This window comes from Phaethon aethereus, assembly GCF_964289735.1.
Source record: "Phaethon aethereus genome assembly, chromosome: 1".
In the NCBI taxonomy this organism is placed as follows: domain Eukaryota; kingdom Metazoa; phylum Chordata; class Aves; order Phaethontiformes; family Phaethontidae; genus Phaethon; species Phaethon aethereus.
Window position 1 is genome coordinate 104,989,247 of NC_138575.1, and position 21,946 is coordinate 105,011,192.

Here is a 21,946-nt window from a genome sequence, read left to right on the forward strand (position 1 = left end):
TTGCCTACCTAAATTCATTTATCAAATGCCTTCTCCTGTATAAGTATCAACGGCAAAAGTATGCAAGGAGGAGCAATACGTTTCATGTAGGCCTTCACAGTCTTTCTGTGACACACTCTTAATATGGTAATTTTCAAACTTTTTTTTTCCTGTGCACTCTCTTCACAGAGAAGCATCGAATGTTGTTCTTCATCACCATGTTCCTCCCCAGCAGAACCACTGAATGTGAGAAAACTCTGGCCTTCAGTGCCATGAGAAATCACAGAGGAAAAACCACAGTAGACCTAGGAATGAATTCCAGACCTTTCAAACTCACAGGTTTAGCCATTGGAGATGATTTAACCACTGGACCTCAGAGGTTACGTACCGGAAGCAATGACTAAACTACAGGGGAGGGAATACCAAAGAGACAGTAAAGGAATGGTTATTAAGGCTTCATTAGCTTTGTTTTTCTCCCCATAGAAGCACAGTCATTTATAAATACCTAGGGTGCTTTTACTACATTAAAGTGACATATGAAAATTCTACCTTTAGAAGGTGAAACTGTATTTTGAATAAAATTATCAGGAGAAGATTTACAAAGATGAGCTCCTTTAGTTCAATAGCACTAGAATACCTCAAAAATTTCAATCAGGTTTCAGATGATTTTATGCTACTACAACAGCCTTGGAAAGTTTTTTGTAATGACCTTCTATTAAAAGGTGGAATCTAGCAGGTTTTCATTTCTACATGTCTCAGTGGTGAAAGCTTGTAACCATAAATAAATGCTCTTTCAAACTACTGTGAGTTATGGAGTTTCCCTAGGCTCTATACTGGATTCACACTTTCAACATCTATACACTTCTAGTAGTTTGTATTTTTTTCCATAATGTTGTAGTGTGTCATTTTTATGCAGATGATACCCTAATTTATCTATCCCTCAATAAAGAAAACTCTGCAATAGCAGGGGTAATGCCTGACTGATGTTAATAACTGAATAGCTCAGAATGTTGTGAAGATAATTCAAATCAGACAAATAGCATTTAGGTCTCCTTTGTGTACATTTATTTCATCCCGTTGCTAACATGGACAGCTGCTGTGTTACTTGGTTGATTTCTGGATAATTTTACTTTGCATGAGAAATATGCTTGCCTAATTGCGTGCACTGTAGAAAGGATCTAAACTGTAGGTCTTCCAACACAGGGAATTCTGGTCAAGACAATTTATCCTGGTTTGTCTGGTTTTCAGTCAAAACAATGGGATGAATTAAACCTATTATTTAGCAAGATGACATAGTTATGTAGAGCAATGCAACAAACTTTATCATATGCTGTAGGAAAATCAAAGTGATGGTTGGGTAGAATATGACCATTGATGAAGATCTGGTGAGGTCTCGAGAAACAGACTCCTAACTAAAAGATAATATGAGTCATTGCACAACTATCCAGGCAATAACAGAGTATTTGTACAGCATTCTTCACATGATCCCTCCTGACTTAAACTTCAAATAAGCTGATAGGTTTTTCATTGAGATAATGAGAACAAACAAAATAAATCAAGTGAATAAAGTCCAGAGTGAATTTTGCCTCTTGGATAAGATGCGTTTAGACAGTGTATCAACTGCTATGATGATTTATATTAGAGATTGAGATGTATACTTTAAGTAATGTTGTTAAAGCTAAATTTAGTCTTATGTTTCTGAAGAAAATCAGTTTCCTCTTTTAAAAGCAAAGCAAAAACAACATACTTCTGCATTTGTAGAAAAGATGACTGAAAGAAAAAAAGTGCTTTTCAATGGAACTCAAAAATAAGAACAATTTCTTTGGGACACAGATGCAATACAAATCAAGAAAAAGATGCAACTCGAAAATCTCCTGGGTATCCAACAAACTACATCCAACAAGCTACAGAAAATAGTACCGTTAATGTCAAACTTGTGAGGAAAGTGAAATAGAGTTAAAGGCATTTACAGTACTTAAAAGTGTAGTATTAAGTCAGAAAAAAGCTTGAAGGTGTCCCCAATCAATAGGACATCCCCTAGAACGCACAGAAGTACAGCTTTTACAATAGTTTTAGAGAGAGAATGTATCATTCTGTATATATAGACTGAGTGGGTAGTACAGTGGTACTCCATTATGAGAAGCAGTGGGACTATGATATGAATGTTATTTCTCCCTGAGAAATTTAAAAATAGAACTTCATACATAGCTAAAATGGGGGAAAGGAGAATGGCAGAAACAGCTACGAATCCACCAGTTTGATATAGATTGGACAGTACAAATCCTGCAGTGCTAAGGCAGCTACATCTTCCCCTCTGCAAAAAGTATCTTCTTGGGAATTTCACTGTTTCTGTGGGTCTCAGGAGTCTTAGACACAGGAAGGAATGTTGCACTTCTCAACAGGCAGATGATGGATCTTTCTGGAAGACTTGCTTTCTCCTCCTGCAACAGCAGTTGGCCTTTATAATCTCCCGCCCGCCCTCTTTTTTTTTAATTGGAAGTTTTCATATTCACCTACATCATTAAAAAAAATCAGAAATCCTAATTTAAATTTTGAAGGGTTAGAAAGTCAAATGTCTAACTTCATGAGGTTAGTGGAGCAGCTCTGGAAGTAACACAGAGTGTATTAGAGAAGTGAGAATGTGGAGTGCAGAACCCCATTCCTCAACTAATTACATTTGGATGAAGACACTTGGCCTCTCTCTTTCACCTGCTGACTGAAAACAGACACATCATTAGCAGCTCTGATAAGACCAGTGAGCCTGGAAAGAACTGTTAACTGCTGCCAGAAGGTGCCTGTAACAATATTGTCACCAAAAAGTCACAACAGCCCTTCTTAAGAGGTCAAGAGGTCTTCGAACTGGTGATTTGATAGAGGAAATGTTCATTTATAGAGCTCAAGTTGAACAAATCTCATCTGGTGCATTAAGGAACAGACCTTAAAATATTCATGCACTGAAATAACTCCAGTCAGAGAGTCTGAGATTTTCAGGTGCCATCTTTGGTTTCTGCTTCATCAGATTCAGTGCTATGAGTAACCATTTTCATGTTTAATTTTACCTCTTACTCTTTTAAATCCTTCTGAACTAAACTTCTTGGAAATGTCCCAAGTATTCTGTCCCGAACACGAGTGTCCTGTGGCAGCATCTGCCCAAGGTAGTCCAAAGCAAGATCCTTCCCTCTATGCAAAAACAAGTATTTACCCTTTCTGGAGACCACAAAAAATTTTCATGCAGTTTCTTCTTAACTAATGGAAAGTATAAAAAAGAAATAAGAAAACCATGGTAAAATAAAGCAATGATAGCGCAAATCTAACCTGGACCCGTGAAATCCCTGACCCTTTAGATACTTCAGTTTGACTGCAAGGCTCTGAGCAACCAGATCTAAGTGGGCCTTATGCTGTGGCTAGGTCCAGATGACCTGCAGACCAGATGACCTTCCAATCTAAATTGATTCGAAGTGCCACAAAGTAAGGCTAAACTACAGAGTTCAACAGCTGCTTTACACCACTTAATACAAACAGCCTTCAACAAAGTCAGAAAATATGTAAGGAAAGAGCACTGAATGCAACATTTGAGAACAAGGGCTCTAAATTTTCTGCTTATAGGGAATCCCACAAGGAGGGGGAGGGAAGTTGAAGACCAGCAGGAGTTTTCTCAGGCTAACAAAGCACAAACAACATTTCAAGACAGGTGAGTATCACCAAGTAAGTGCTCAGGAACCCTCAGACCTCAGGGCAGGCATGAGCGTCAACTTCACCTTGCTGAACATGGAAGCACAAATTCCAAACTTTCAGAAAAGAAAGATAAAGATCCATAAATAGGAGCAGAGCTGAAAGAGATTTCAGGGAGATAAATGCCAAAAGAGAAGCTCGTCCTGTAGCAAAGCATTCCCTCAGGTGTGAGTTGCCATTTCCGATGCCATATTAGACAGCTGCTTACCAGTTATGTGTTATACTTCACAAGGAGGAACAGATCCTTCATTACTGATTAGTCAGAGCAATGTCAAAAGCAGTAAGACATCAGATACTTTATGTCTTCCACCACAGGAGATTACAAGATGGGTCCTATGCTTTTGGTAAAAGACAGAACTATTGCAGGACTGAATTCCTTGTGGATATTGGGTATCTTTGTCACAGGGCTGTTCAGCACCAAAGGAAAATCCAATGACTTCTTGAAGGCACTGTGCAACCGAGCAAGAGAACTCCAAAGATAATGCAGAGCGACAGATTATGAGATTTTCTCTTACCACAGTGTCAAACCCAGTTTACTATATATAGTTTCAGCTGTTTATTCAATATGCATGTGCACTTCTGAAATAAGGGTGTGTTAATGTTCACAGAGGAGTGAGGCCCAGGAGCATTTCTGAGTCACTTTATAATTTCTGTGCCTCCAGGGCAGTTTCTGTTTGAATGGCAATATATAGGTACATGAAGTAATTGCTGAATACTGATGAGATTATCCTTACTTGTGCTGAAAGTTTGCTTCCACGGATGTGTTTTGGCTTTGTTTTTTTCATTGATTATGAAGGTCTTAAACTTTTGACCACTGTTACACAGCATCACAGCCGAGTACATGACAGTACAGAAAAGAATATGCAAACTTCATAGCATGCATCGACAAAAATGTGAATTCAACTTTATCCACTCTCCTCACTCATGACATCCAATGCATGCAAAGTTTCTGAGAAAATTATTTTACCATCCAAAAGCCATGCAAGCGTTTTAAAAAAAACTGAGCTGTATTTTAAGGATTGATGTAATTATTCTAATACATAAGCATCATCAGTTGGCTGTGTTTTCTTTGATTATTATTATTGTTGTACATCCCCGAGCTAGACAATGTATATAACTGAACTAACACCATGAATATGAGAGTTCTTAACTTCCGAACTACATGTAAGCAAGCATAAATATTTGCCTTAAAAATCTCATGTTTAACTATCAAACAACTGAACTTTATCTACCAGAAATGTTAGATAAATTTTAGTAAAATATATCTTTTCAGGATTTTCTATGAGAATATATGTTCATATGTATGCACACACACATAGTTATGTATATATACACAAGTATGCATACATCTGTATGTATATGCAAGTAAAAATATACCCTTCAGCTTACATTTGCTGCATCACTGCTTCGTTGAAATTCAGGAAATGGTTTAAGGCACAACTGACTTTACATGATTAGTTCTGAAAGGTTTACTTCTTTGTCACCGTGATTTGTGACAATCACCTTGCTGCTCTGTAGTCATAAATCTCTGTAGAGATTATAGTATGCCTCTCTGTATGTACTGGTATGCTATCAGAAACAGTGAAGATCATTTTATACTAGTGTGAAAAGATGGGGGATGCTTAGGATACACTTATGTTCATTTTTCTCTGTTCAGATATTTATGGCTATGTCTAGAGATAAAAAATATAAATTACATTTACATATTTATGAGCATTTTTATGTTAAATCTTCATTTCGATTAAAATGCCATCAATATCCCTACATTACTATAATGCAAGTCAGAAATATAACTACAATGCACTTGGTTTTATCTTTTTCCTAAAAACTTCCCAAATTAAAACAATTAACAAAATACAGTATGGGTAGCGATGACTGATATCAAACAATGAAAATAGTTGCACTCAGGGGCAATTACAAAATTGTAAAAACCTAATCTGCTATACCATAAGATCTAAAAATATCTTTCTCTGTTTTGAGAAGCAGAAAAAACCATCTGAGAAAATATGTGGGCTGCAGAACCATGCAATACAAATTGAATAGTGCAGGCAGAAACTCACCTCTAGCTTTGCTCTTTGTAGCAGCCACTGGAAGCAAGGAAAAGATTGCACAAGAAGAAGAGAACAAAGATAGATTAGACAGAAGTTTGAGCAAGTAAGAATACAGAGAAACTTTACCACTATTGATTCAAAGCTAACAAACAGCTTTTCTAGGATTATTTGACCTATTTATTTGAGACACTGGAGTTCTATGAGATAGTTCAGATCTATGATTCTGTCAGAAGACCTGTGTTGGGAATTGAGAAAATATATCACAAAACACACTCAAAAAGCATGGAAAGGAGTGCAGAAAAATCATAGACCATTTATCACAAGTAGGTGAGAGCACATGTACACGCATTTGTGAATTTTAAAACTTACAGCACAATTTGCCTTGCTAAAAGTACATTCTGAAGTACCTAAATCTTATGTCATTCCCTTGCTCCTATTTCTTCAAACGTCATTCTCCTGTGAAGGTGATGCAAACAAGTATCGGTTAAACTGCAGGTACTCCAATTATTTATAATCTATGTTACACGATCATTGGTTTTGTTTATTGAAGCCTGTATCTTCAGATTGTTCTTGCACCCTAACAGAGCACGCAAAGCAAAAGGAGCAGTCAATATTTTAACAAGCAGTGATCAGTGTTCAAACTCAGAAGAAAAAGGGCCAGACACTAGAGCCTTCCTTGAGTCTCCTGAAGCAACACAGTTTCATGCTATTAGTTCTAAAGGCACAACAGGGTCACAAAAACGACGATAGGAGCTTAAAATGTTCCACTAACATCTGCCCTACCACCAAAATCAACAGAATCGTTATTTTCTGTTTTGTGAGGCTCGTGGAGAATGTTGCTGACACACAATATTAATCAGAACCCAAAGTGAAAATGGAATCACTCCATTAACTATAATTTCCACAAAAGATACTATCCACAACACTCTAAACTCTCAAGTGCACTCTGAAAAGGCACTTATTCAAGTGCATCTTCATGAAAAAAGGCACCTCAGGAAAAAAAAAAAAAAGTAATTCCTCCTCTGCTGGTCCTTCTTGTTAGGCAGAACTATGTTAACAATTCAAAGGCAGCTACATTTGTGACCAAAAGACAGGAGAAGAAAAAAAAAAAAAAAAAGAGAAAAACCAAATCCTCTTTCTGCTCTCTTTGCTTCTCTTGTTCACACCTAAAGGTTTTAAGTTGGGTTTGGGTTTTTTGGTGTGGGGGCGTTGTTGGTGGTTTTGTTGTTGGTTTTTTCCCTTCTTTTTTTTGTCTGGTCTGGTGTCTCACCAATCGGTCTTTACTAAGACAAGTAAGGAGAGCATAGCAGTGAAGGCCAAGTTGCCATATGTGAAGAAATTGGTGAAAAAATTAAACTTTTAACTTTACGAATGCATCAAAAAATATCCATCCTCTAGCTGCCTTTTTTTTTTTTAATTTCTTCACCGATCCCTCTTTTACTTCCAGATGTACCATTCTGCATTGCCATCATTCTCCTTGCAGTGAAAACAAAATTAAAAAAAGGCAGTTCCATGATGTCTGAAATCAGCATTACTCCACGGAACAGCTCTGCTTTGGGGAGGTACAACAAATGCAGATGCTTCTGCAGAGCTCTTTCCATAAGGCTGTTTAACAAGACATACTCACCTGTAAATACACTTACACGCACTAAAAATTGCTCGTGTAGTAAACAAAATTAATGGTGCCGTTCTAATTTTATAAGTGAACAGTTTCTCCTTCATGCAAATATAAGCTGATAATGAATGCATTGAGTTCATCAACCTGTCCATTTTCTTATGCCTCCCCTTCTTTTTCAGTCCTGAGATGTGTTCATCTACATTAACACATTATCATTTCAAGCCAGAATAATCATTTAAACTTAACAAAGGTCTGGAGGAAACATTCTGCCCCCAGTATTTAAAAGCAAGAGGAGACCTTATACTCACATTAGTCATTCAGAATAAAAAGATATATGTGTGTGTATAAATATGTACTTTAATTGTTCAGAATAAACTTATATACACACTATCTGCATATTTAATTTATGTATAGTCTATGGGTACATATGGCATGTATGTTAATCTATGTGTATGGTTACATGTATACATGAATATTAAAAGAATCTAACCATTCTATGACTAGACAGCTTTATTTTGGAGCATGAGCACTAGATAGAGAATTATTACCCACCGTGTATCGGTAAATAAAGATATAAATGAGGTTGTACATTATAATTGGAAGTAGGACAGGTTACTAAGCTTATTAGACCAATTATAACGCTCTGCAAATCCACTAATAGAGGACTAGATGACAGTAACCTCCTTAAAAATGTCATGTTCAATACTTGTAAGTTTTTCCATTGACAGCATCGTCCAATTACAAGTCAATTCGTAAAGTTCAAACTGCACAACAGCCAAATTAACTGAAAATGGTCTTTCAAAACATAATTCTGCCTACTGAAAGGAACAAGCTGGAGCTGTTTCTATCAATGACCCATCTTTTTGATACCTAGCATGAGGGGAAATTCCCTTTCATTGTTATCATTGAGGTTAGTGGGTTTTTTTTCCAAAGGTGAAAGAATTTTTCTCTCTCCTCTCTTTACTCCTTGTCACTCTGTCTAAAGAGCAGACAATTTTCAACCTTTATCCAATATGTGTGAAATTTTTTATTCCCCTCTTCTTATTACTACATGAAAAGTCAAACAAGGAGACAAGCATAGATAAATGTTTCAAATAAACATCATCAAGACTGAGATTTAGCAGCGGGAGGATGATCTCTTGGTTAGAGCACTGGATATGGGATAACTCAGCTTTTTATGCCACCGAAGTCAGTGACAAAAGACCTATGGGTTTCAAACAAACAACATTATAGTCGAAGGATCCACGTTCACTTTATGTCTTCAGCAAAGCAGCCGATTTCTCTGCATTTCACACCACACATTCTCTTTTTCCCTACCTTGATTTCTTTGCTTGCCGACTAAAGAGACAAGCTCTGCAAGGCAGTCAGTCTCCCACTTCTCAAAGTAGTATACTTGTCGGACACTGGTTTGAAACTTCTGTAATAACACTAAAGTGGATTAGAATGGCCAGTAATAATTTATGGCTACAATGTAACCTGAAATCTGGAATTTACTGTATTTGGCTGGCACTTAGTTTATTTGGCTAAATTAACAAGCCAATCAGGAAAGGGATAAAAAGGAAAGGCAATGACTTCTGGTATTTCCCCATGTTCAGGGATTTCTTTAAAAACCAAACACATTCACAAGGACAGTTTTCTTTAGTTACTCTGCTTTGTCTTCCTTAGAAAATTGATTTTGGAAGGGGAGGAATACTACAGAAAGTGTGAACAGTGACCTTTGTTGGAATTTAAGGAAGACTTTAAAGAGCAGAGAAGAAAGACAAAGAGGGAAGAAAGATTATATTCTCAAAAGCCGGGCTGAAAGGTACAACAGAACTACTAGATTTCCAGGTAAGACTGAGAAAAAAATAATAATTTCTTCTATTAATCCTTAGATCTATGAAGATTAAACAATATTTTATTTTCTGAAGGCTTGTCTGGTAACAGAATATGCAAAGCAAAAGGGCTGGCTACTAGGGAAATATCCAGGAGTAAGGGCATCACAGAGCAGCAAGAAGTCAAGGTCAGAGATCTCAGGAGAGTCCACTCTGAGGGATCAGGAAAGGGGAGGAAAATTGTGCCAAGTCCTGAATCATGGCAGTTAATTTTCACAGAACTAAGGTTTTTAGGGCATTTTTAAATCAGAACAACATTTCTGCTGTAGCTGTGCTGCTGAAACAATGTTTTTAAAAATTATTGCCTGAATGTAAAAAGCTGGATTAAAATTTCAAAAACCCAAATATACCCTTGCTCTCAAATATCAATAATATATTGTGCTTTATTTTCCTGTGATATATCTTTCTGACTTCTTGCTTTTTGTATGCCAACAATTGTTAAATTACATTCTTTGATAAATGGTGGCTACAAGTTGTTCAATATTTTCTCCACACTCAGCTGTCTCTATGCTGTTCAATTTTGTGGACATTTTTAGACAGATTTGATATAGCATTTATTTTATTTTTCTCTTATATGTGATTTATTATTCGATTTGAGGTTTTGTCTTTTGTCTTTGGAAAAAAAAAGTGTCCTTCCAATTACTTCAATAGCTCAATAAAAATAAAAAAGGGAAAAAGTATTTCCCCCAGATGTCCAGCTTGCCTAACCTTTTATTTCAGAAAATAAGGAGAAATGAAAAAGAAAAAAGTGAAAGGTTTGAGGTCAGTGTCTTGTTCCATTTCACCTATTACATGTACTAAGAATGCAGCTAGAGGAATAAACAATACAGTATCTAAATGTTATAATGACTAAATAGCTCTTTTCAAGGAAAGAAACAAGATGAAAGTTTTATGCATAAAGGACATTGCTTTGATTTTCTCCTGAAGACAGTAACCTATAGTTCCAGCAAATCTAAAGGTCTTCTAAACTTCAATAAAAAATTAAGACATCAACAGTATACAGGATGGATATATGTATTCGTCTATATTTTTATTCCAGTCTTAAAACCTTTCTCAATCATGGAATACTAAAAATTATCAGAGAAGCAGCATATGTAAAAAACCCCAAAACCCAAACCCCGCCCCTTACACCTTCAACATATAATGCAGATTTCCAGTTTTCAAAAGGAAAGGAGTAAATTCCACACTTAAATTTAAAATTTTCTTTTCAATTTTATGACTACGAAAACATTTTTTTTTCCTTTGGATAAACTGATGGATTATCACTGGTCATTTAGGTCACCTAAATGCCAACTCTGATCCTCTGACTGGAAAAGCTCCTCTGTGTGACAGAAGGCTTAGCAGAATCATTTTCTCCAGAGAATAATGCAAATTATTAGTCTCTCACAGACTGAGAGACCCATTCAAAGCAAGGATACTAGTATGTGCTGTAACACAGCATGCTTCACCACCTCCTTTTCAACAACAGCGTTTTCCGAAAGCCGCTGAAGGAGAAAGAAACCACCATCATCACCTGAAATTCTTTGTGGGATTCTGAGTCTCTTGCTTTGCTGCCTAGTCTTGCAGACTGGCCAACAGTTGACAGAGAAACCTGGGACCTTGGGAGTTCTTTTAGACACATCCTTACAGCTAAATTTGTTTCCTTCTGATTTTTGGACCTTTCATTTGGTTGCCTTTATTGAAATGCTTTTGCATTTTATAGCAAGTATTCTTTTCTGTATGTAAGTTCTGCACATTCTTCTCATGGATATTTTTAAAATATCAGTTAATAGCATTTAGAGATATAATCAGAATGCATATATTCCTAGATAGGTCTTCATCTCTTTATCTGTATAACTACTGAAGATACGTGCAGTCATGCATATGTAATTATATGGAATTCAAACATATAACCTTCTATTATTTATTCTATCTTTGTATCACTCTATCCACAACAAAAGTTCCTAAGATGACATCAGATAATTTCCCTCAGAAAGAGATACATTTTGCTCACTAAACTTACTGATTGATCTTTGAAAACATACGAATCTTTCTGGTTCCGAGAATTTAATAAATGTTTTCCCTCAAGGTTTAAGAGAAAAACTACAAATGAACTGGTATGCAAAAAAAGTATGTGATTTTGCAATGGCAAAGAATTGATTAATATCTTTTACTGCAACTAGTGTAAAAGTGTATAAAATATTATCCATATTGTATATATGCTATACGATAGGGATTGTGTATCTATATAGTGATTTGTAGTATTTTTTCCTCTTAGAACGTAAAATATATTCTTGAAGATACAATTGAAACGGGGACAAAAATGCAAATTTGGAAGAATCAAAGAGGTCAACTGCTGCATTCTCTGGGTTTGAAGCAGCATGAGTTATGTTTAGACCACTCCTAACAGATTGCCTAACATATTGTTAACACCTTTGGTGACAAGGACTCCAAAAGCTCTCCAGGTAATCTGTTTTAGTGCAGTTTTCCTCTCAATGGCAAATTGTTTTCCTGACATATAATCTAACCATCATATGTAGGAGACTAGCTCAATTACTTAACCCTTCATCATACCTTCCATGAGTGTAAATAACAACAGAACGCATACTTCTTTAATGTAACCCTTGGCATATTTGAAGACTTGTTATTTTTCTTCCATGCTTAAACAATCACATTCTTCCACTGTCTTCATATATGGTTTCTAACTTCCTCTTAATTGCCTTTTCTTTTTTTCCCCTGGATTTCCAACAATTCATCTATATTGATCTAAAATCAGGCAAGATATCCAGCTGAGGTGACACTAGTGCAAAGCGGAATTATGATGCCTTCCACCTAGCTCTTTGGCTGTGCACTCCAAAATAGCACTTGACTCTAACAGCATCACATTGTATTCAAGCCCACAATGACCCCTTAGTCCTCCTCCTCTCTATACTGTTGTACACCTACCTATTGACCATTTTGGTTTCACACCTTTATTTTATCCTTTCTGAATGCAGGCCTTCACCCTTACCTTTAGAAGATTCTTCCCTCATTTATTAAGGTAATCTTGAATATTAACACCACCCTCCCACTCCATGAATAAATACTAACATGACTGTTAATCTATAAAGTACAAACATATCTCAAAGCTACATACTGTACCACATTATTTTTGTATATCTACTACTCTGTTGAAGAATCTAGTAATTCTTGACAGCAGTAGCAGGTGTTTGAATCCAAGACTAACAAGGTCATAAAGGACTTGAGTTGTGTCCAGTGTGTCTACATTCAGCCCAGAATTAGAAAAACAAACAAACAACCCATAAATAAGCAACTTGTTGTTAAACAAAACTAATCCATCTTACCTGATGTTCTTCCTTATAAAAGCTGTAGGCAAGTCAGACATAAACTACATAAGCTAATGTGCAGACCCAAATGACAAAACACTACTATATACTACTGCATCTAGCAAACCGATGACCGGACCATACATCCTAGGCAATAATAGTTGACTGTTCTGTTACTAAATGACAAACAGAAAATCAAAACAGCAGCTGCTGTATGTTTACTGTGCTCTGTGAGAAAAAACAATGTGCTTTTAAAGCAGATTTTTCTGTATAGGATGCAGCAATTCTAGAAACTCTATTAAATTATATTTTACTCGGTGAAGCTTTGAAAGGCAATGTGACGAAGGAGCACAGTTCCAGTGTTTTGGTTTTCCTCCCATCCTATTGCTCTAGAATTCAATGCCAGGTAATGACAATATTTTCCAGTGTTCAGAATCTTTCTTTTCCAGTCCAACAGAATATAGGTTTGTAAAATAGTAATTACTGAACCCAGATAATGAGAAGCAATTCATACATTGGAATGAAAATCTAAAATGACTGTAAGCATCTTTCAGACTTCCTAATATGCTGATAAACACATTAAATATTTTAAAACTGCAACTAGATTATCACATGCAATGACTTTTATGATGTGATACTAATCACAAAATATTGAAGAACATGCAGCTCCATTTTCTTTCTGAAAAGTAGACTATAAATACAGTAATTTTGTTCTCGATACTCATTATAACTGGCATGATGGAGATCAGCAGAAGCATCTTATAAACTAAACATCACTAGAGTTCAGGATTCCAGCTGTAGTTGATTCACATTAGCAGCTGGAAACATGTAACACAGTATATTACTGTATAGTGAAACTAGAAAATTAGCATAATCATACCCTAAAGGCTTCTCTTAAAGGCATCCAGATAACATGATTTGCCTGTCTCGAAATGCTAACTTTATGCATGTTATAATACAGCTGGACATGTAATTTCAACAAGCGATGCAAGTTGCAAGTAAGCAATTTCATCATAGCTGGGTTTCCATAAAACATTACATAAATTTAATTTACAAATAAATAATATAGTTTGTGAACAAGAGTAAATACAGTTTGTATATTTCATTTTATCAAGGTAACAGAATGTTTTAAGAAGTATGTATACAAACAGCTCCAAAGCAGTAGAATGAAGAACTCCACAAGGTTGTAAGTGTGGTTATGTCAGACAGAGATACAAGTACTCAGTTCTGCTCTCAGATCTATTTTACGGTTATTTCAAAACTTAAACTAAATATTTGAAAAGCTTTGATATTCATTCAGCACCTCAGACGAACTATCAAAATTCTTCATCATGCAAAACGTGTACTGACATACTCATCCAACTTCCCTGTCTATGTCAGGTCTTCAGAAAGCGGAAAGTAAAAGATCCTACTAGGATACACATAGCATACTACTTGGGCACAAATTGGCTGTCATCACGTAACTGCGATTGGGCACAAGCAGCTGCCAGCAGTGAGCTTATGCTTCTTCTCACATCTACAGATCAATGCATGCAAAATACCTCAGAGCATGCCGTGTCCATTCTGCACAACCCAAGAGCAACCTGTGACGTTCATGTCATGTTAGGATTTGGGGGGGTTTTTTGGTGGTTTGGGGTTTTTTTTTTGTTGTTTTGGGTTTTTTTTGTTTGTTTTGGTTTAAATGTATATGCTATCTTACATTATTACAAATAGACATTTTGCTTATATATGCTTATATACATTACTTTCCACTCACAGTCCACGGATCTGATAAGCCACAAAGTTTTAAGCGTTCTTGTTCTTGTAAATAAGCCTTTATACAACCAGCATGAAATCAGAAGTATTATAATCAAGAGCAAAGAACTAGGTAGGCAGACAAACAGCTAGGGTTCTCCCTGTGTTACCTCTACATAGAACTAATTCATCTGCTGTAAATCCTAAGAAGGTTTTGAGAAGACAACTGGCTTTTATTGCATGGATACTTTCCTTTTTTTTTTTTTTTTTTTTTTTAATATCACAGTCCATGGGATCTCTATAGATCCATAATAGATCATCTGTGTGAAGTGTTTTCTTAATAAAGTCAAAGTATGTATTAAGGGCCACTGGGACAGCAATTGAAGCATGTGGAAACAAGCACATATCTTAAAGGATAAAGAATGAAAACCTTGAACAGAAATATATATTTTTTTATTTTATTCCCAAAATATTATCAATTTAGACTTTTCCAGACATTAGAAGACAAACTTGGGTCACTGACAAGACTGATGAAAAAATGCTATAGTAAATTAAGTGCAGAGCTCAATCAATAGGATTTTCCTAAGTTTAAAAGGGTGTCAAGTTAATATGTTTTAAATGTAAGTTCTGCTTCAGTTGAAGAATGGGAATTTCAGATGTGACTTTTCAGTGATGATTGTATTCAGCCATTAAAAATTCTACACGGAATTTTCTTCATCACCACTTGCAATCACTGCAGTTGTCATGTCAAGAAATACACTGGAAAGCTTTATTTCTTGTCTTGACCTAATACATTATAGCCATTCCTCTCGAGACCTTCTAGAGGGTAGGTTTCAATATTATAGAACATAATGACTCCTTCAGAACTAGTGAAGCTTACAGGATAATTTAGAGACATTAACATACCTTCACAATTGAGGGACTATATCTAGTACTCCTGAAAATAGCTATTTGTATTTGATGATAATTATTTGGTGACATTTATTTTAACTAAAAATGGATCATATTGTTACACATATTAAAATATACATTCGTTTCTGAAGAGTAATGACACTTTTTTCTCAGCAATTTTTCATTTATCAGAGCAAATTAAAAATCTTTAAACTTATTTATACAGTAATCAAAATATAAAAAAAATATAATTTATCTCTTTATGATAGAAGTGGTGAGGATGTAAGAGCAAGTCAACCATGGTGTCTTAAGACCCCTAAAGAACAAAATAAAACTTATGCCAGAATAGTACTAACCACACTCAAATAACTCAGTTTCAAATACATACTTAGTCATTTATTCTCAGCAACAAGGCAGGAAGATACATTGCTTTCCATATGGATCATTTCTCATGTCTCCACCCGGTTTGGATGATGGGGAACTTCAGACGAATCAACTTGATGATATTGCTATTAGTGAAGCAATATTAAAAAAGAACTCTTGCATTTTTTTAATGTGATTTACTGCCATTTTTTCTACATTTTCCTGACAGTTCAAAAAACATGGGTAAACTGTAAGGAAAAAATAACAAAGACTGTGTACTATACCTAAAGTTCAAATATTTCACTGTAATTTATCATTTGCTATTCATAATCATAGTAAAAATGAGGCTATCTTCTATCTTTTTCTTTATATCTGGCTTTACAAAAAAGGACTCCATTCCAGTGTTGGAAATAGAAAGGACTCATTGCCACTCCATTTTTTCAGCCAATATTCAATTTGTACTAGTACTGTTAAGGTGAAAAGTTGCCTTGGCAAGACTTATTAAGCAAGACTTAATTTTGTCGCTTGGGTGAGAGATGTGAGAAATTATTTTTATAAGGATGCACTGTCCAGAGATAAATTTCATCCTTACTATAGATCTTTTACAACTTCACACCATCTTTCATTGCATGTTTGAAATCTTACCTGTCTACATGCATTAAATTCACCATCAGTGATATTAAAAAAAAATTCATTTCCTGTATATAGTTCTAATCCTCTGCTATGGTTTTAAATGCATATACGTGTTGAATATAATGCAGTAAAAGTTGTCAGCTATTCTACAACTTTCCTGTAGTTACATGAACGACAGCTGAAAATTCACAAATTCAAATACTTCACAATTCCAGACTTAAGGTTTTACACCCACCACCCACCCTCTTCTTGTATAAAGAAATACAAGCTGATAATTCTGTATTGGAAAGAGACTGGAGGAATGAATATGCAGAATTTACCAGCATGTGCCTGAATATTCAGAATTCGAAAACTCAGAAAACAGACATTAGATTTTTCAGGCAGGAAAGAAGGTAGTATTAAATTCAGAATTTAAAACATTGCTAAAGAAGCTTAAAAAAATAAAATTAGTTTCAAAGAAGCTACAAGTGTTCCAAATATGATACTCTTAATATTGACCTGAGCCCAAATTTTCTTTGATCTGGGCATCAAAAGCATTTCTATTCCTCCTTTAATTATATTGCCACTCTACTGAAATTCTTTGCAGGCAAGATTCATTTAAAAGTTGATCTGCATTTAACAACAGCTATCAATAGTCCTGGCTTTCCGTATCACTCAGGTTACTACATGCAATAATATGCAAAAGGACTGGCTCACAGCTTGCCAGTCTAATAAGAACATCCACAGACTGCTGACACGAGCTGTTGATGTGGTTGTCACAGCTTTGTTCTATACTAGGACCTTTGATCATGTGCCCTTCACTCTTGGTCTTTAGATGTACATGTTGGCCATACTTCCAAAATAGACCAGATGCATTTCAAGAACTGCTCAGTTCTGCCCGAGTCACCAAAATAAGGACTTACTAGAGAACACCTTTACCAGGGTGTGTGTACACAGTCAAAGTATAGTCAGTATATGCACCTGGCAAGCAGACACACTAATAATGATACAAGGTCCACTGTAGAGACAGCGCCAAATGAGAGCTTCTGCTAGAAATAACTGAAGTAAGAAAAACAACATTCTGCAAGTTCTGCTGCTCTGGTGGAATGAAAGCACAGGTTGTTTAAAAGCTGAGTCATTCTACTTTGGCAGAATGAAAATGAAGAGACAAGCATCGTGGTGTGTAGGTAGCACAGGATCTTTAAAAACTGAGTTTAGGATATGTAGCAAGTTAATACATATTAACATGAATTAAAAATTATAGATGACAAAAGAAAAAGTTCTTTAAAGTCAACAAGAGAAACTAAAAATCAGGGAGGTAAAAAGATTAAACCAGAGAGAAGAGGAAAACAAGCCACGATTAAGTTCAAAGAAGGGGAGAAGAATAAATTCAAAGATACAGATCAAAAAGCTCAGAGAACCAAATATGTATGAGATATACTAACTATTACAGAAATCTCAAAATTTTGAACTCCAGTCATCTGTATTTTCAGCATTTCAATATTGAGAAAGTATTTCTAAAGTGGTAAGAGACATAGTATATAAGGAGATGGACTAAGACTATACAATAACTGTAAATGAATACTTAATACATAATAACATAGAATCATAGAATCTTTGGTTTGAAAGGGACCTTCTAAGGCCATCTAGTCCAACCCCGTGCAGTGAGCATCTGCAAGTAGATCAGGTTGCTCAGAGCCCCGTCCAACCTGACCTTGAATGTTTCCAGGGATGGGGCGTGACAGGGAAGTTTTCGTATCTTATTAATAAATACTTCCTTGCTATCATTACATTGGTCTCTGCCTGTGCTCCTTCCTTCTAACATTGCCACAAGGTTGTTACATAACATTCATTATTATGACCTATAAGAGAATTTATAAAGCAATATATGTGTGATACCTATAGGAATAATACACAATATACGAAAACGTGTGTGTACAAACATGCATTACCGCCTGTAAAGTATAATGCATTTTGATACATTTGAACAACAATCAAAAATCAAGTTAATGTGTACAGTCAATTGAATAATGAAAGATGAGAACACTTTCATGGAATACTTTGAGAAACTTTTGAAGAATATTATTTTAGGAAATTAAAGAAACTAAGTATAGTCCAAGTGACACTATACAGGAAGTGATGTGATTCTTGGGGAAATCTTCCTATTTATGACTTCTGAAGTAAAATACTCTTACTACACCTATGACGAAAAGTGTTAAAGAAATTATTTGTGAACCCAGTAAATTTCTGAACCGTACAACCACTGCATGTTGAGTCTTTGTAGTATTTTGATTCATAATGTGAGTTTTATAACGCACTGGCAGAACATATACCAGACAAATAATTACCTAAGCCATTCCTCAGTAATGCAAACTGAAACCCTTGGGGGGGAAAAACACCCCCCCCCCCCAAAAAAAAAAAAAATCCAAAAAACTCAAACACTAAACTGGTCCCCAAGGCAGATAAACAAGTTACTGTTGGGTATTTCTATATTTCTAACTCATTCCTTGATATCTTTGCCAAGATGCATCTTCTAGACAACATTATTACACAATTACAATGAGCTAAATAAGCACACAAACCCCCTTTATAGCAGAATAGTGTTTATGTATAGCATTTAGCTTCAATCATTGCTGGAAATAGAGGAAACATCTTGAAATGTCACCCATTTGTAGCAAAACCATCATACAATAAAGGATTCTGAGTGAAAGAATGCAAAAAGTAGGGTGGTGTTGCTATTTTTGTTTTGCTGTCGGAGCACAGCCAAAAGAGATTTGTAGTTCAGTGAATGAGCGGCAGAGCAAACTCCAGCTGTGAGCACGTACTCTGCAAGATTCAACCAGCTCCCTAGCAGCTAACTGGGTAGCTCACCAAATTATACCGACATGCTCTTGCCTTGCCCACCTCTTGGAGTACTCCAAAGCAGATGGTAACAACAGAGGCATCCCCATTCTTATCCTAGGAAATAAAAAAAACCTTTCAGGGCCGTTCCTGAGGAGTTTGTACATGCACCTCTTTTCATACTCAGTACAACTATTGCAGTTTAGAAGTTTGCACATGCAGTCAATCACAGCATAAATAGAAACTGGCAACACAACTATGACTACTCCTCCTTAAAAACCTCATAAACCTTCTCTTCAAAGACATTTATGAATAATGGGAACTAAATAATTCATGGCACTGCAGATGCCAGTCCAAATAGCCTCTTCCTTTTTAAGGTTTCAGTTTGTAGATGTGTGATCAAAAGCCTTCATCAGTCATGATAGTGGCATTTGTACTCAGTCCAAACAAACCGTATTTGCATCTGAATGTTTTTCATTGAAATGAGAGATATAATATGCAAGCCAAGTTCCAACTAAAAGGCGTTTTATGCTATTTAAATTCAGTCAAATTAAAGGCTGAATGCAACCTAAAAGGTCTACTCTCAGAACAGCAATTTGACACATCATAAATAAGACGCATTTTTTTGTTAGAGTACCTCAGCACTTGTCTCAAAATTTTACACAGCATCTTAACAGTGCTGCCTCTTGAGGAATAATAGAGAAAACTCCTACATATAAAATAATGAAGCAAACAGAAACTAAACACACTGCCACTAGTTCAAAGATTTGACTTACTCATACAGTTACATGAAACCAAGTAGGTAAAAGTAGTTGCCCTGTGAAGGCAACATTAACCTGGAAGAACTTGCTACTACATTTTTGAGCAAATAGATACGTGCTTCGCACATCAAATTCTCACCCTGTTTTATTAATTAGTGATTAGTAAGGTCAGGATCATTATTTGCCACGTCCATTGCTCAGCTTTATTACTACATTTAAAAGTAGCAGAAGCAGCCCCTCAACAAATAACAAAGTGAAGAAAGCAGTCCATATAGATCTCAACTATTAAATGTGGAAGAAGTCACACGAATTTCATGTTGGCAAGAGAAAGAGCAGTAGGATCAGATTAAAATTCTTGTTCTTGCCAAGGGGAAATAAATATAACTCTTACAAATTGAGGTCAGCACTAATTTTAAAAAGACTATTAAGAGCCTAAAATGCCTTTTTCTTATGAACTTTAGTGGGGATAAACAAGTTAGTTATTTTTAATTTTCATGGAGCTTTACTGTAAATCTCTTCCCTTTTTTTAGAAAGTCTTCCTATTGCATTTAACAATGACATGAGCTGGTGAAAGAAGGAAATTAGATATGTATTGAAGTATGTCACAGGTCAGTCTCTTCATTTGAAGTATATCTGGGTTGGGTATTTTTGTGTGTTGCTTGTTTGTTTGTTAAATTAAAAATACAGCAGTTTACTTTGTAGAAAACAGACCCCCATGAATTAGTTATCCAAAGTACATTATATTGGGATCTTACTTTTAAAGTCCTTAATTAAATTTAGTAATTAGTATATGCACCATACATGAGATACACTATGATCCCAAGGATGTTTATATTCATTCATAGACAACCTATTTAAATATTTAATGAATGCATGATTTTAAGGTATCACTAATTTTGACATGGAAAGAGTTTACATTCATAAAAAGATGAGGAATGTACTCTAGAAAGCAAGGCTACTCCACAACATGAAGGTACAGACTTCTTGGGAAAACAATAGGGAATGGCTTGCGGCAGACTAGCACAACACAGCACCAACACTGTGAATGCTAATGAGTAAAGCCAAGGAATAACGCTGGGGCATCGTATATTGGAAGATGACACTGATGAGGGCAGATGTAGAAAAATGATTATCAACTTCAGACCCCTAGAGCAGCACAAATGAAATCACATCCTTGTGTTCTGGGAAATAAAACAGGCAACTTGGATAGAAATAAAGACAGCCTTTAATTATCTAAAAGTAAATTGGGAGCGGCCCATGATAATTCAGAAGTGGTGTTATTATAGAGCACAATGCAGAGTTAATTCAGAAATCAGTTTGTTCAAAAACATCAACAGCTGGGTTTAATAACAGACACAATGAATCAGAAATGAAGAAAAGCTTGAGACAGAAGATTATTGAGCAATTCCAATCATATTATTAGATTTACAACTAAACAATGGCAAAGAACCTGTGTGCTAGAATTATTTAAAGGCAAACAATAATTTGGATTGATGAGCTGCTAAAGAGTCAAAAAAATGAACTTTTACAGTGTTATTTTGTGAAGTTGTGTTTCAGAGGTGCTTGCTTATGCTTTTCCCATGGCGAAAGGTAACTTTCCCATTCCTTCATTATTTTTAAAATAAAATAATCACTGTCTTGAGACAAGACCAAAATATATTTGAATGAAAAAAATATTTTACTGTTCAAAAAGGTTTTAATTGCACAGCACTACATTCCGATATTCCTATTTATATTCAGGAAGGTCTCCTTCTGCAAATTCTCCATTGTTTTTGTAATTCCCATGGCATATGATGCTTAAAATCTGTTACATTTGGGAAAGCATGGGATGGGCACAATCAGACTATCAGATGATTAAAGCTAGTACCACTGTCAAAGCACAAATAGTGGCTGACTGCAAGTTTAGTTAGAATGAATGGATGTTTTATTAACAGGATTATAAAGTTGAACTTTGTACAACACATGGTCAAATTTTACATATAAAAAGTAAATATGCAAAGCAATTACTGTGGTGCCAAATCTTGTTCTGCAGACGACAGAAACGAACATTTTTAAGTTTTTTGGTTTGTTTTCTTTAAGGGAGGAGAATAAGGCCGTGTTGTTTGGGCAAATCTTAGCCACCTTGTATCTTTCTAGTGAAGCAGATAACCAGTAATCTTTCCAGCTAAAATTATACTTTTAAAAA

General features: G+C 35.5%; 1 protein-coding gene across 1 annotated transcript in view; it reads right to left on the bottom strand.

Annotated features, from left to right (window-relative positions):
- The window catches only part of CADM2 (cell adhesion molecule 2), a gene marked incomplete at both ends in the record, with an annotated part of 680,137 nt that overhangs the window by 234,768 nt on the left and 423,423 nt on the right, over positions 1-21,946 (bottom strand). The window contains one exon of the mRNA XM_082009314.1: positions 5,772-5,798. Coding sequence (XP_081865440.1) covers positions 5,772-5,798 — 27 coding nt within the window. The remainder of the gene's footprint in view (positions 1-5,771; positions 5,799-21,946) is intronic.